The following is a 12,749-nucleotide window of genomic DNA, read 5'->3' on the forward strand; positions in this document are numbered from 1 at the left end:
GGGGTTTCAGTAATCAACATCCTCCTGGCTTGCTGATGCCCAAGTTTCATACCCCTGAACCCACGGCACTACACAGCCACAGTCTGTGATATAGGGATGACAGGAGCAGGCAGAGGAACCTGGGAGCTGGCAGTCCTGCCTTGAGTCTGCTGGTCCCACCCAAAGACTGTGTGGCCAAATGCAGATCAAACAGATCCTGAGAAGTGTGTGATGAGCAAGACTCCCTAGAGGGCAGCACAACCTCACAGGAATGGGGAGAAATACCAAAAACGGGTTCATGGGGTGTTTTACTAAAGGGGACACAAGGGGGCAATGCACACTTTTATGGAGAATGGGATCAAATTAAACTTCATGCATTGAAGTCAGTAGAGGTAGGAGGATCTAAGTTGTATAGCAGACCACAGCAACAAGTTGGCTAGAAAGAGCTGGGAGAACATCAGTTACAGGAAAACAAGGTTCTCTGCTCAGTGAGTGTTTATTATCCCAACGGTAGTAATAAACAGGTACTGTTTGCTGAGAAAATACTATATATCACATCTTCTGCTGTGAGCTAGATGATATTTTAGGCACTGGAGATGATAAAGATGAATATAATACTGTCTTTCCCCTAGATAATGCCTGTATCTGTAAACAGATATTGTCAGTAGATAGTTGTAAGTGATTCAGTTGTTTGTCTGGAGGCAGAAAAGGCACAGAAAAGGAAAGAGTTACTTAAGAAAGACAGGAATGCTCTCAAAGAGAGGATAACATGATAGTATGGGTTCTGGATGTGGTGTTTCTCTCTCGCGCCTGTGATTTTTCTAGGTCTTCCCTGAAATAATATTTTTCCCCTCCTTCCTGTATTCTTTAAGTCCTGCCAGGTTCTAGTCACTGTTGTGGGCATAGGCATACAGCAGTGGCTCTGACATGGCAATAATAGGCAGAGAAGTGAGCTTGCTCTTATTGGTTTTCCTCTTCCTCCCCCTCTCTTGGGATGAAGAAGAAAGATGAGCACTTCAGTCTAACAGGTCCTGTGTGAGGAAAAAAGGTAATAGAAAAATAACATCATGTCTTTTCACTTATGCAGTCAACAAACAGTGACTGCACAATGTACCTCTCAGACCCAGTCAAGTTCAAATTCCAGCATGGTATGGGCCATTATAGTTTAAGATCTGTCAATCTTGGCCACACTTGGTATTGATACCTTCACCATGAATTTTGTGTTCAGTAATTGTTTATGGTATCCATTTTTGTCATTCCCATTAGATTATAACTCTTTGAGGTCAGGCTGTGAAACGTTTTTCCTTAATGTCAACTACAGAACTCAAGCACTGTGCTGAGTACCTAGAAGACATTCCATATGTGTTTGAGTATATTATTTATAAGAAGGACCTACTGCTGAATTCTGATATGAACATTCATCAGCTATGTAAGCATAGTTCTCTTTTGAATAAAGTCACCACTACCCCCTCACCAGGGTTATAAGGATGCTTGAGACAATATATAAAAACTCCTAACACAGTCTTTGGTACTTATGTTTGCCCCCTCTCCTTCTCTTACTATTCTTTGGCTTCTCCTTGATTTTTTAAATTGAGTTTTCCTGTCTCTTTTAGTCTTCCCTTTGTTTGTTAACTTTGGTTCTAGGGCTTTAGAGTTGAACATTTCAGATATATCTGGCTGTATAACTCGCAGCAAGTTATTAACCATTCTGTAGCTCAGTTTCTTTGTCTATAAAATAAGGATGATAATAGTACCTACCTCATAATGTCTTTGTGAAATTAAATGCTAAAATCCTCATGTAAAACATCAATGCTATGAGTTAAGTAGCATTGTTCCTATTATTCAAAGAGGAAATTTAAGAAAAGTTACATAAGTTATCCCAAATCATACAGCTAGTAAGTGGTATTACTAGGAATCAAACTCAGGTTGACTAATTCCAAAGCCAGTACACTTAATTGCCATGATTTATTGCCTATCTCAAGCAAACTAAAGCCCAATCTGTTTAGAAAAAAATTCGGAGAGCTATTGTGTATCTATCTATGTGTTTGTTTATGTATATAGAGATGTGATTGTGTGTGTATATATATATGTGTATACATGTATTTATGTATATATAAATCATATATATACATATCATTTTTATGTAATGTTTCTTTGGGTATCTCTCATTATGAAATCTTTAAAATCTCACTTTCAGTTTACTGTGATAGACACTGAACAACGTGGAATCTGCTTTGAAATGGCAAAATTAGTGAATCCATCTGTTGTAGTTTTATGTGATTATAATAAACCATAAGACATTATTCTAAAACCAGAAGTATAATTCCCTTTATTAAAATGCTACTATTAAAGCAATGAAATGAAGGTGAGAAAGGAGGTAGGAGGGGAGTCCCTAGTCACAGACTTGTGATCTTAGTACATTCTGTCCCATGCAACAGAGTGGAGATGATTTTTGTGAAGCTTATGTGAGTCAGAGGACGACTTGGCAAACCCAAGACTTGCCACGACTGCTCCCCTCTCTTGTTAGGGGGGTGGTCATCCCTGCTCTCAGGCATGTAACTGTCACAGGAAGCATGGCCTCCCTGCCCTCCTCAGCCCCTCATATGCACGCAGGGACCAGGAACACCACACCCTCCCTCTGGTACCTCCACCTCCTCTTGGTCTTGTCAAAATCAAGTGATTTTAAAACCTGAGAGAAATGGGAACTAAGATTTCTGGCAATACTTTGAAACACTTTTCCTTTGTCCCTCAGTGGTTAAGAACAGAGGAGGAGAGAAAAGGAAAAGTTTTATGTGTGGCTATGGGATTGGAGCAAGGAAGGTGAAGGAGGAGGACAGAGGGAGCAAGGAGGGTGGGGAACAGAACAGTTCTTTGAGAAGAACTGGTGACCGACCCTGTGTGCACAGGAAAAGAAAGCCAGTTTCAATGGAGCTAAGTTTGGGTAAAGATTACTGACTCACCTTTGATAAGGGTTCTTGCTTTTAACATTTTCACAGGTGCTTCATGCAAAAAAAGCATCTGTCGTGTTGCTGCTACACACCAGGCCCTGCACTAGGCACGTGCCAAAGGAACACTTGTGCCCTTGCCCCCCCACCCTGAAATTTACAGTTTAGTGAGGAAGACAATAAGCTAGTTAGCATACTAATATCTAATTAGAATGTGAAATAAGTGTTCTAAAGGAAGAGAACAGGGTGCTAAGAAAGACTAACAGGAGAGAAGGGCTGAGATAAAGAAAAGAAGCTTGGGGGGCCTGGGTGGCTCAGTTGGTTAAGTGCCTGACTTCAGGTCATGATTTCACAGTTTGTGAGTTCAAGCTCTGCACGGGGCTCTCTGTGCAGAGCCTGCTTCAGATCCCCTGTTCCCCCTCTCTTTCTGCCCCTCTCCTGCTCGCTCTCTGTCAAAAATTAAATACACATTTAAAAAAGAAAGAAAAGAACCTCGTCTGTCTCCATTTCATTTTCAAATCCAGCTAAATTTTGGCAGTCTAAGTTAGGGATGTGGTAGCAGACAGATCCTGTGAGCTAGTTAATGAATTAAAGATTCACTAACCCACAGGATTTAATGGGGATCATACAGATCATGTCCCATAGGAAGACTCATGCTATAATATTCCTAAGTATCACAGGACAGGTAGAGAAAACAGAACAGAATATTTTGCATCAGAATTATCTGGGAAAAACCTGCCTGGTCACAGAAGTTATTAGAACCAGGGGGAAAGGACAGGTATAAAAGTACCACTAATATGCACCTGTTAAAATTAAGAATTTTTACATAAACAATGTTACCTGATCCCTCACATTTCCATTTGGCAGATGGGGAAACTGTAACTCAGAAAATATTAGCAAGTCTACTAATATAACATAGCTGGTGTATGGTTTCCTTGTGGGATAGTAGGAAAACTCTGGGAAGCAGTAGTAGATTCAAGTTTTTGGAGACTCAAGGTCATACAATTTGGGGAGGAGACTCTATTTAAGAAACAGGTAACAAAATATGAATACAAAAATAGGGACAGGGCCTTGCAAGGGACTGCTGTGAGGGTCTCTGCTTCTCCATTACTTTCAGAGCAAATCTGCTTCCACAGAGAAGCACTGGGGGTGGGGCTCCAACCACCCCCAGACTGAGAAAACCAGGTTACTTAAGTGCAGATTGTAACCATGGTCAGTACCAAAGAGGGAAAGAGGGATCAGGCTTCTTAACCAGTAGTGTAAAAAGGATCAACACAAAAGTAGAGGGAGGGCATCAACAGATGAATGGATCAAGAAGATGTGGTTTATCTATACCATGGAATACTACATGGCAATGAGAAACGATGAAATCTGGCCATGTGTAGCAACATGGATGGACCTTGAGGGTGTTATGCTGAGCGAGATAAGTCAGGCAGAGAAGGACAAATATCATATGTTTGCACGTATAGGAGGATTAGGAGGAACTTGACGGAGGAACAAGGGGGAGAAGAAGGGCGGAAATGGTGGGGGAAAGGGAGAGAGGCAAACCATGAGAGACTCTTGAATGCTGACAAAAACTGAGGACTGATGGATGTGGGGGGGAGGGGGGATGGGCATGGAAGAGGACACTTGTGGGGATGAGCACGAGTGTTATGTGGAAACTAATTTGACAATAAACTATTTGTAAAAAAAAAAAAAAAAAAAACCAAGAAATTAAAAAAAAAAAAAAAAGTAGAGGGAGGGACTCAAGCCAGGAGGTCAGGAAAAAGATAAAAAAGATTAAAAAAAAAAAAAATAGCACAGTTCCCTGTGTACCCTTCAGCCATTTGAAGACAGAACCAGGTCCAAGAAAGGGCCCAGCCAGTGTTTGTCACCAGCATTTTCATGAGAAACAATATGCATCAGAGTTAACTAATCTGCTAACCTTGGGCAAGTTACTCAATCTCCCTGTGTGCTGGCTCTTCCTCCCTTGTAAAACAGGGAGATTAGTAGTACCGAATCCCTAGGCCAGTTGCAGGGATTCAATCAGTAAGTATGGATACTTAGCATGTGTGTGGTATATTCCCAGTGCTTAGTAAATATTGGCTTTTCTCGTCATTACCCAGCTTGGTCTGACTCCAAAGCTTTTCTAGTTGTTTACGCACAAAAATGTTAGGAAAAATTCCTCTTGGAAAACTAATCATCTGTTTTCAGGAAGAATAAATTATTTTGTCTGAAAATCCCTTAGTCCTAAAATAGAAGACAGCAACTTTTAGTTGATTGCTGCAACATTTATTTGGACCGATCCTATTCTCATACGGAGATTATCTGCCTGGTCAAGATGTTGTTCCTCCCTGAAAAGTTTTTCCTGTAGTGGATGTTGTGTAAGCTTGTAAAGTACTTTAGAATTAGTTTTAAAATCTGTATTTTCCTGGGTTTTTATTGACTGTGAAACAAATAGCATCAAAAGAAAGCACATGGCGAAAGGCAATGACTTAAGATGATTCATATCTGAAAACAAGTTCTCATCATAAGCGGGATTAAAATACATCCTTGAGGAATTCTCTGGAAGCTAAATGAAAGGCTTCACTCAATACAAAATTCAACACATTTCCATAATATTGCTGTGCTGTAATTTATTAAACTATTCTCTGGTGGTTTGTTGTTTTGTTTCATTTCTGCTATTTTTCTATAACACTGAAAGGAAAAATCTTTGTACATAAGCCTTTGAGCTTCTGTTGAATTATTTCCTTAGAATAAATTCCTATGAATAGAATTGCTGGACCAATATAGCTGATTCTTTACATTTTAATTGCTTATTTGCATTGCTTCCCCACCTGTCAACTTCTACCTTCCTTTCATTTTATACAGGATCAGATCAATATGTTCCCTGGCAGCTTCTCAAATTCTTTCTCAACTTATGTTCATTTCTGACATTATTTTCTCAGGCTATTAATCATGCTTATTTCTTTTGTTTTTAATCTGAAATCTCTGAGTGAATCAACTTGACATTGCAAGTCTAGACACAAGTTGTTTTTCCGGATAGGGAGACCACAAGATTTGCTGGAACAAGGAGTAAACGATTTGAATATATTTACTTGCCTATAGACACATGGAGGGCAGAAGGAGGAGACTGAAGTAGGGAATGATTTCGTAATCGTGAACTAGGTTTGGCCTTACTCCTTCTCTCTCAAGGGAAGATCTGTAAGAAATTCCCTTCTGTCTTCATCTAGTATTCTCCCCTGAGCAGTCTGACCTAAAAGATTGACTTGGGACTTCCTTCTGCACTCTTTGTAACCCTTTAGAGTTGTTGGAAAGGTCTACCACCTCATCCTATCTTCTGATATCACGCAGGGTCCCATACATCAACACTGACTGACAGTTGTTCTCAGCAATGCCTCTCTGATTTTCAGGTTTTTGTATATTCCTGTGTAGGTAAACTCCAGTCAGAGGAATGGCAGTCTATTTCCATGGTAGCAAGAGGCCTGGAGGGTAGTCTGTTCTACTTGGCCATTGGGTAGTCAAATTTGACCTTTGAAAAAAATAGGTTTATATTGTACCCAAAATCCAGCTGCATTAAGTACACACTATTCCCTTTATGTATGGCATTTTCAGTCCCTCAATTGGGTTATCAGATTTTTTTCCAGCATAAAAAGAATTTAAGAAGTGAGGTGTTCATAAAAAGCATGATGTTTGGAGGTAAAACATGTGGTTTCTTGCCCCGTTTCTGTGACCATTTATGGAGATTTGGCCGGATGGTGAAGCTTCCTGAGCCACAGGTTTTTATGAAAGATGAGGATAATAATTACTTAGGTTGTTGTGAGAATCAAATGGTAGAGGAAAATTTTTCTATAATATTGTTAAAGCTATTCAAACACGTACCATAGTTTATCTCCTTATGTTATCACTGTCAGGATCCAAAATTAGGATAGTCCTAAAGATAATGTGGCAAAAAAAAAAAAAAATCTGGAAAATAAAATGCAAGGGTTGCACTCTGCTTCATACATTTTTAAAATTAGAAACTGTGTTTTTGGATGACTGCTAAAGATGTTACCTATGGGCAGGTGTTTGATCTGAACTTTGTCTAGAGTCCAAAAACTGAGGGTGGGTTGGTGTTTGAGGAACCCACATGGGAAAAGAGTTGAATATTTCCAAAGCTGTTTTAAAGGTCCCCACTCGTATGGAGGGGAGATAGAAACAATGACTGAAAACTAAAAATAGAAACACCCTGTCTAAAGCTAGGGAAGGAAAGGGAAAACTAAGAAATAAAATCTGGCTCCAAACGTTGCTAAAGTCAGCCTCAAATATGATGGCATCTAGAAGAGAATTCCAAAATCATCAGAGCCAGGACCATTTTTACATGGGTCTATAACTGGACAAGGTAAGGGATAAGCACATAGGGACACAACTATGTATTCTTTATTTTGTTTTTCTTGATACTTCCTTAGTCTAGTGACAGGGAAGGTAACTGAGGAACATCTTTGGTAAATACATGCACAGCATTGCCAATTCTACAAACATGTGACCAAAAGCTTTATGAAGCTATAACTTATGATAATTCCCATTAGTTAATCAGTTTGAAAATGCAACATTAAACCCATAGTGACTAGTTATTTTGGTTTCCAGGACCCAATTCCAGTGTGAATGTGCTAGGGGTGTGCGCACTTCCCACACTAGCAAGCAATTCTGTTGACCAGCTGAGTGTCCTATAATTCAACTCAATTCTGGCGCTATCAACCTGGAGATCCCACAGGTTAAGGGTTCAGTCCTACAAGATTGACTCCACCTCCTCTTCAGATGCTAGTCATGAGCCCAGGCTATCACTTGTGCTTCTGAGTGAGCATTGTAGATTGGAGGTTCTAACAACCTCCTCCTTCAACTTCTGAGCCAGTTGCAAGTCAGGCTGTTACCTATATTTTTGACCAACTGGCTACAAACCAGAGATTCTCCTGACCCTTTCCTCAGATTCAAATAATTTCCTAGAGTGGTGCACAGAGCTCACAGAAACATTTTAGTTACCAGAGAGCACTGGTGTAGTGTAGGACAGAACTCAGGAACAGCCAAATGGAAGAGATTCATAGGGCAAGGTGTGTGGGAAGGGGCATGGAGCTTCTATGCCCACTCTAGGAATGCCACACTCCCAGCATCACCATGTCTTCACCAACCCAGAAACTTTCCAAACCTGTCCTTTGGACTTTTACGGAGGCTTTATTACAAGGCATGATTGATTTCATCATTGGCCACTAGTGACTGAACTCAGTCCCCAGCCCCTCCCCACTCCCTGGAGGACAAAGAGGTGGGACTGGAAGTTCCAGCCCTCTAATTACATGATTGACTCCACTGGCCACCAAGCCCCATCCTTAAGTGCTTTGGGGAATCACCTTACTAACATAACAGAAGGCATTTTTATGACTTTCAACACTTAGGAAATTCCAAAATTTTTGGAACTGTGAGTGTGGAAGAAGACCAAATATATATAAGAAATATATATATTCTCATATATAGTCAGTCATTTATAATATCTATATTTGGTCATCTGAATAACCAAATGCATATTTTTCTTATAAATCACCACATCACACTAGTTAGAACTATAATTAGCATGGATTCCAATAATTAACAGTGCTGTCTGTACCACTGTTATAAGGGCCAATTGTTTAGGTGTTCTCTAAATGTGGGTTATTGAGAAAACAATCCTTTGTTTTACCCAGTCTATCTTCCTCTCTTTCTTCCTATTCAAATCTAACTCTTTGAAGATTTTCCTACTTTTTTATATACAGTAGTGTGTATAAAAAGGAACAATATTTAAAAGAAAATAAATGATTAGTTAAGACTAAAGCATTTGTTAGTAACTTGCTTTAGGGTCTTCATAAGTGCACGTGCACACACACACACACACACACACACACACACACACACGCAGAGAGAGAGAGAGAGAGAGAGAGAGAGAACTTACAAATATCCAAACCAAATGCTATAAACAACCTTAGACTCAACCTTTGTATGAGAAAGTAACAAAAGTAAAGTAAGGCATAGGGAGATTTCAGCATCAGAGAATCTATAACTTAATTCAAAGTAGCTGACATGATAAGATTCATAAAAAAAAATTCTGAGCTTAAGCAGGCTAATTCAGTCACTCAGAGATACTGTCTAGAATTTACATTCTTCTAATTTTCTGGGCCACCATTTTTAAGAATGTTGGCTTAGCTTCTCTCAAGTCTGCAACATCGTTGTAGCATTGCCAAGTACTATACCAGACAACTGTCCATAGCAGAAAGAGACCATGGTTTCCAAGTATTTTCTTGCCAAGAGAAAAAATAAAAAGAAACAAAAACAAAAACAAAAAAAAACTGTTCTTAGAAATCTCCAGAAGACCCTCTCTCACGATCATTGGCTGAAACTGATAAACAACATATCTTTTTCCCTGCCTTCCCCCACTCCACTGTGAGCTCTGTGAGGCAGGACCTGTGGATTAGTTATCTCTCTATTTCCAGACCAAAGTCCTTTGCCTAGAATTAAATAGATGCTGAACTAATGTCTGTTGAATAATTCTACCGGCTTGATTTAATGAGCCATTTTTATTCAAATACTAAATACTTTTAACACCTTAAAATAAAAAAGTCAGAGAGAGGCCTTTATCCAGGACTAATAAGGATTTTGCTTTGGTTGCATTTTTTAAATTTAATATTAATTTTGAGGCAGCAAGAAAAGAAACTTAGGGCAAAAATGACTATACCAAGGGTAAGCAAGTCTTCTGATACTAGGTCACTTTATCATGGCCTGTTGAATACCAGGGACATGGATGAAGTAGCTTCATATTGGGCTCCAGCTTGAGAAGGAAAAAGGCAATAAACCTTAAGAGTCTTGGCCACTGCAAGCTCTACCAGCAGTCATTCTCTACCAATGAGGCTTGTGACTTTGGTAAATCCAGTTAAGTAAGTCACAGTGTCCTCCCGTGGCAATGAACACACAATACCCTCTGTAATTAGCCACAGGCTTAAACTGATGGATTAAAAAAGATGATTTCTGTAAGAGCATGTTGGCTTTGAAAACTGTCATTCAAATATGAAGGCTCTTCTTGATTCACCATGTAGCAGACTAACACTGGGAATCTTATAAATCATTTTAGACAAAACATCTAGTACCTTCCAGGTGTGGTGATATGCCACGTGTGATACAAAAGGGGTTTGAGCTCTCCTCCACAATGCAGGCAGCCCAGTACTGACTGTTCACCTTCAGCTTAATGATTAATATAGACCTCTTACATCCAAGAAATATCTCTTCTCTTTTGGCATCACCAGTCTCTAACATAATGCTCAAACATAATACCATTCAATGAAGCTTTGTTAATGATAAGAACTTTTTTTTTTAATGTTCATTTATTTTGACACAGAGAGAGAGAGGATGCATCATCTCACGTAAGTGGGGGAGGGGCGGAAAGAGAAGAGGAGAGAGAATCCCAAGCAGGCTCTGTCAGTGCTGAGCCCAATGCAGGGCTCAATCCCACAATGCTGGGATCATGACCTGAACTGAAATCAAGACATCCAACCGACTGAGCCACCCAGGCACCCCAGAATGATTTAAAAAAAAAATCATAATGGAAGGCAACATTATATTACAATGACTGAAAGCATGGATTCTAAACTTGGACTCTCTATGTTCAAAATCCTTGATCATTCTACTTAATCCTTACCATCTTAGGTTTCTTTTCTTCAGCAGAATGGACATAATAATAACAGAGCCTCTGCAAGGATTAAATTCAGATAAAATCCTAGCACCATGTCTGTTGCATAGTAAACACTAAATAAATTCTAATTTATTGATACTAATCTTTTTCTCAGAGGCTAGGCATTACACTCCTTTGCCATTGACTACTGAATGTGATGAAATCACAGATTAATAGGCAATCTAGAAGGATAGATCATGTGTGGCTTAACAAGTAACCCCGATGTGATGCATATACCATGACAAGCATGCAGTAAGTATTACAGGTCAGCCACTGCCATGAAAAGCAGGAGCCTGTTTTAACACAGGACAACCCTCTGCAGCCTCAGCTCTCCCTCAGCCTGGCCAGTGAAGCACACAATCATATCTTTCTGTTTGCTCCTGTCCTTGTTCATGCTCACCAGGTACAAAGACAGGAGACTGGCCCAGCACAAGTCGGAAATAGAGTGTTTCACCCCCAAAGGGAGTGTGGGCAATGGTGGGAGAGCAACCATGAGCAGGTAAGCAAACCGTGAGTGGCCTGAGATGGTGTGAACTAAATGTACGCAAGCTACAGGAACAGGTGGCTCCCTGGTCTAGGTCCTCACTCCACCGTGCACTCCATGCAGTGTGTCCAGCCTGGGCCACCACTGGTTTTCTGTGTGTGTGTTTGACTTGCAAAACCCATGCTGTCCTCGTGTGAAGTGATGGGCGCCTCCTGTCCCAGATGCTGCTGTCTCCCAGGGTTGTGTGCTTTGCATGTCTGAAGCCTTAGCTCAGTCAGCTCTCCCATGGATTTCAACTTCTTGGTCAAATGCTTCTGGAGTTTGCAAAGTGGAAGAGATTGGAGGAAATTCATGTTTCTGGACTATCTGATCTGTCAAAACAAAAGTAAAAAGCCTAGGACTGTTCTGAGGGAAGGACTTCAATGAGGGAAGATTCCAGCCCTGATCCCAGACAAACCTGGGAATTAATCTGACTTACTTTCCGTGGAACACCATCTGACAGCCAAGGGCAAATGCCAAGGCCACACTAGCGAGCTGTAGAGGTAAGAGGCTTCTCATGAACTGAAATCAGGAAAGCTAGTCCTCCTCTGGCTACCATAGCTTTGCAGCTCCTTATTTCTCTGTGTTTGGTGGCAAACAACCCCTGTCGCTGCGCTGTGCATGTTCCCTCGTACCAGGCACCCCCAAACAGCAGTGTCCAGTAGTCTGAGTTATTTAGAACTGTAAGCATCAACTACGCTGTGTTGCATGAAATGAACGTGCTTTATTGCATGGGACTGGGTTTTAAGAAAAGGACTCTGGAGAGAAATACTGTCAAGATTGCCATTAAACGGGTGCAGACTGCTGGAGCAGCCTTGAGCTGGGGAATTGCTGTGAACTAACTCTCCACACCTAACTTGTTGTGGCATTTCCCCATCCACCTGTGGTACAAAACTGTGGATGGGAAGCTCTTGCAAATCAGCCTGGGCTAAAGGAAAGGGAAAGTGCAGAAAGTGCAGTGTGTACATGTGTGTGCATGTGCTGAGAGCAGAGCCGGAGATCCAGCTGCACAGCCAGAAGATAATCCTGTTGAATCCTGTTGAACTTTCACCCCAAACATTGTATTTGCTTTCTCAGTAGTTGGCTCCCTCTGGTTTTCAAAATGATGTCTAACTTTCTCCAAGGACGACCGCACTGCACAACTTCTGGGGGGTGTAGTTCCTGTTGCAGTCTGTGAAAATGGTGCACCAACCTGTGCAGCATAGTCTGACCAATCATTTATAGCAGCCCTGGACGAGAGGCTGGCCCACTTTGTCCGTGGCTCCCAGAGACAAAACAATGAGAGCGTGCATACCTGTGTGTAGGCATATGTGTGTGCACATTAGTGTATTTGATGCCCTTATGCCCATGATGCCTTTATACAGCCATGTTTGGATCTCAGTGCGTTTGAAAGATAATCCTAAATGGATCATTCTGTGGGAGTAACTTTACAGACTGCTATTGGGCCTACTGGTTTCCTTCCACTCAGTTTGACAAAGTGTCATAATTCCTGTCCCAAAATCAATCAAACAGCAATGGAGTTGGCTGGATACGATGGAAATGACTGTATCAAATGTGGTTTGTTTGTTTTTTTTTATTTCTGAGAGAGACAGCGTGA

The 12,749-nt window shown here is 40.7% G+C and overlaps 1 protein-coding gene across 3 annotated transcripts in view; it reads left to right on the forward strand.

Annotated features, from left to right (window-relative positions):
• GRM5 (glutamate metabotropic receptor 5) overlaps nucleotides 1-12,749 on the forward strand; it is a 513,285-nt gene that overhangs the window by 481,023 nt on the left and 19,513 nt on the right. The window contains exon 8 of one of the 3 annotated variants that reach the window (XM_039253697.1): nucleotides 11,033-11,128. The exons of the other annotated variants lie outside the window; for them this stretch is intronic. Within the exon in view, the coding sequence (XP_039109628.1) occupies nucleotides 11,033-11,128 (96 nt within the window). The remainder of the gene's footprint in view (nucleotides 1-11,032; nucleotides 11,129-12,749) is intronic. 3 annotated transcript variants of the gene reach the window in all.

This window comes from Hyaena hyaena, unplaced genomic scaffold (genome assembly GCF_003009895.1).
Source record: "Hyaena hyaena isolate Hyena2069 unplaced genomic scaffold, ASM300989v1 scaffold_462, whole genome shotgun sequence".
Classification (NCBI taxonomy): domain Eukaryota; kingdom Metazoa; phylum Chordata; class Mammalia; order Carnivora; family Hyaenidae; genus Hyaena; species Hyaena hyaena.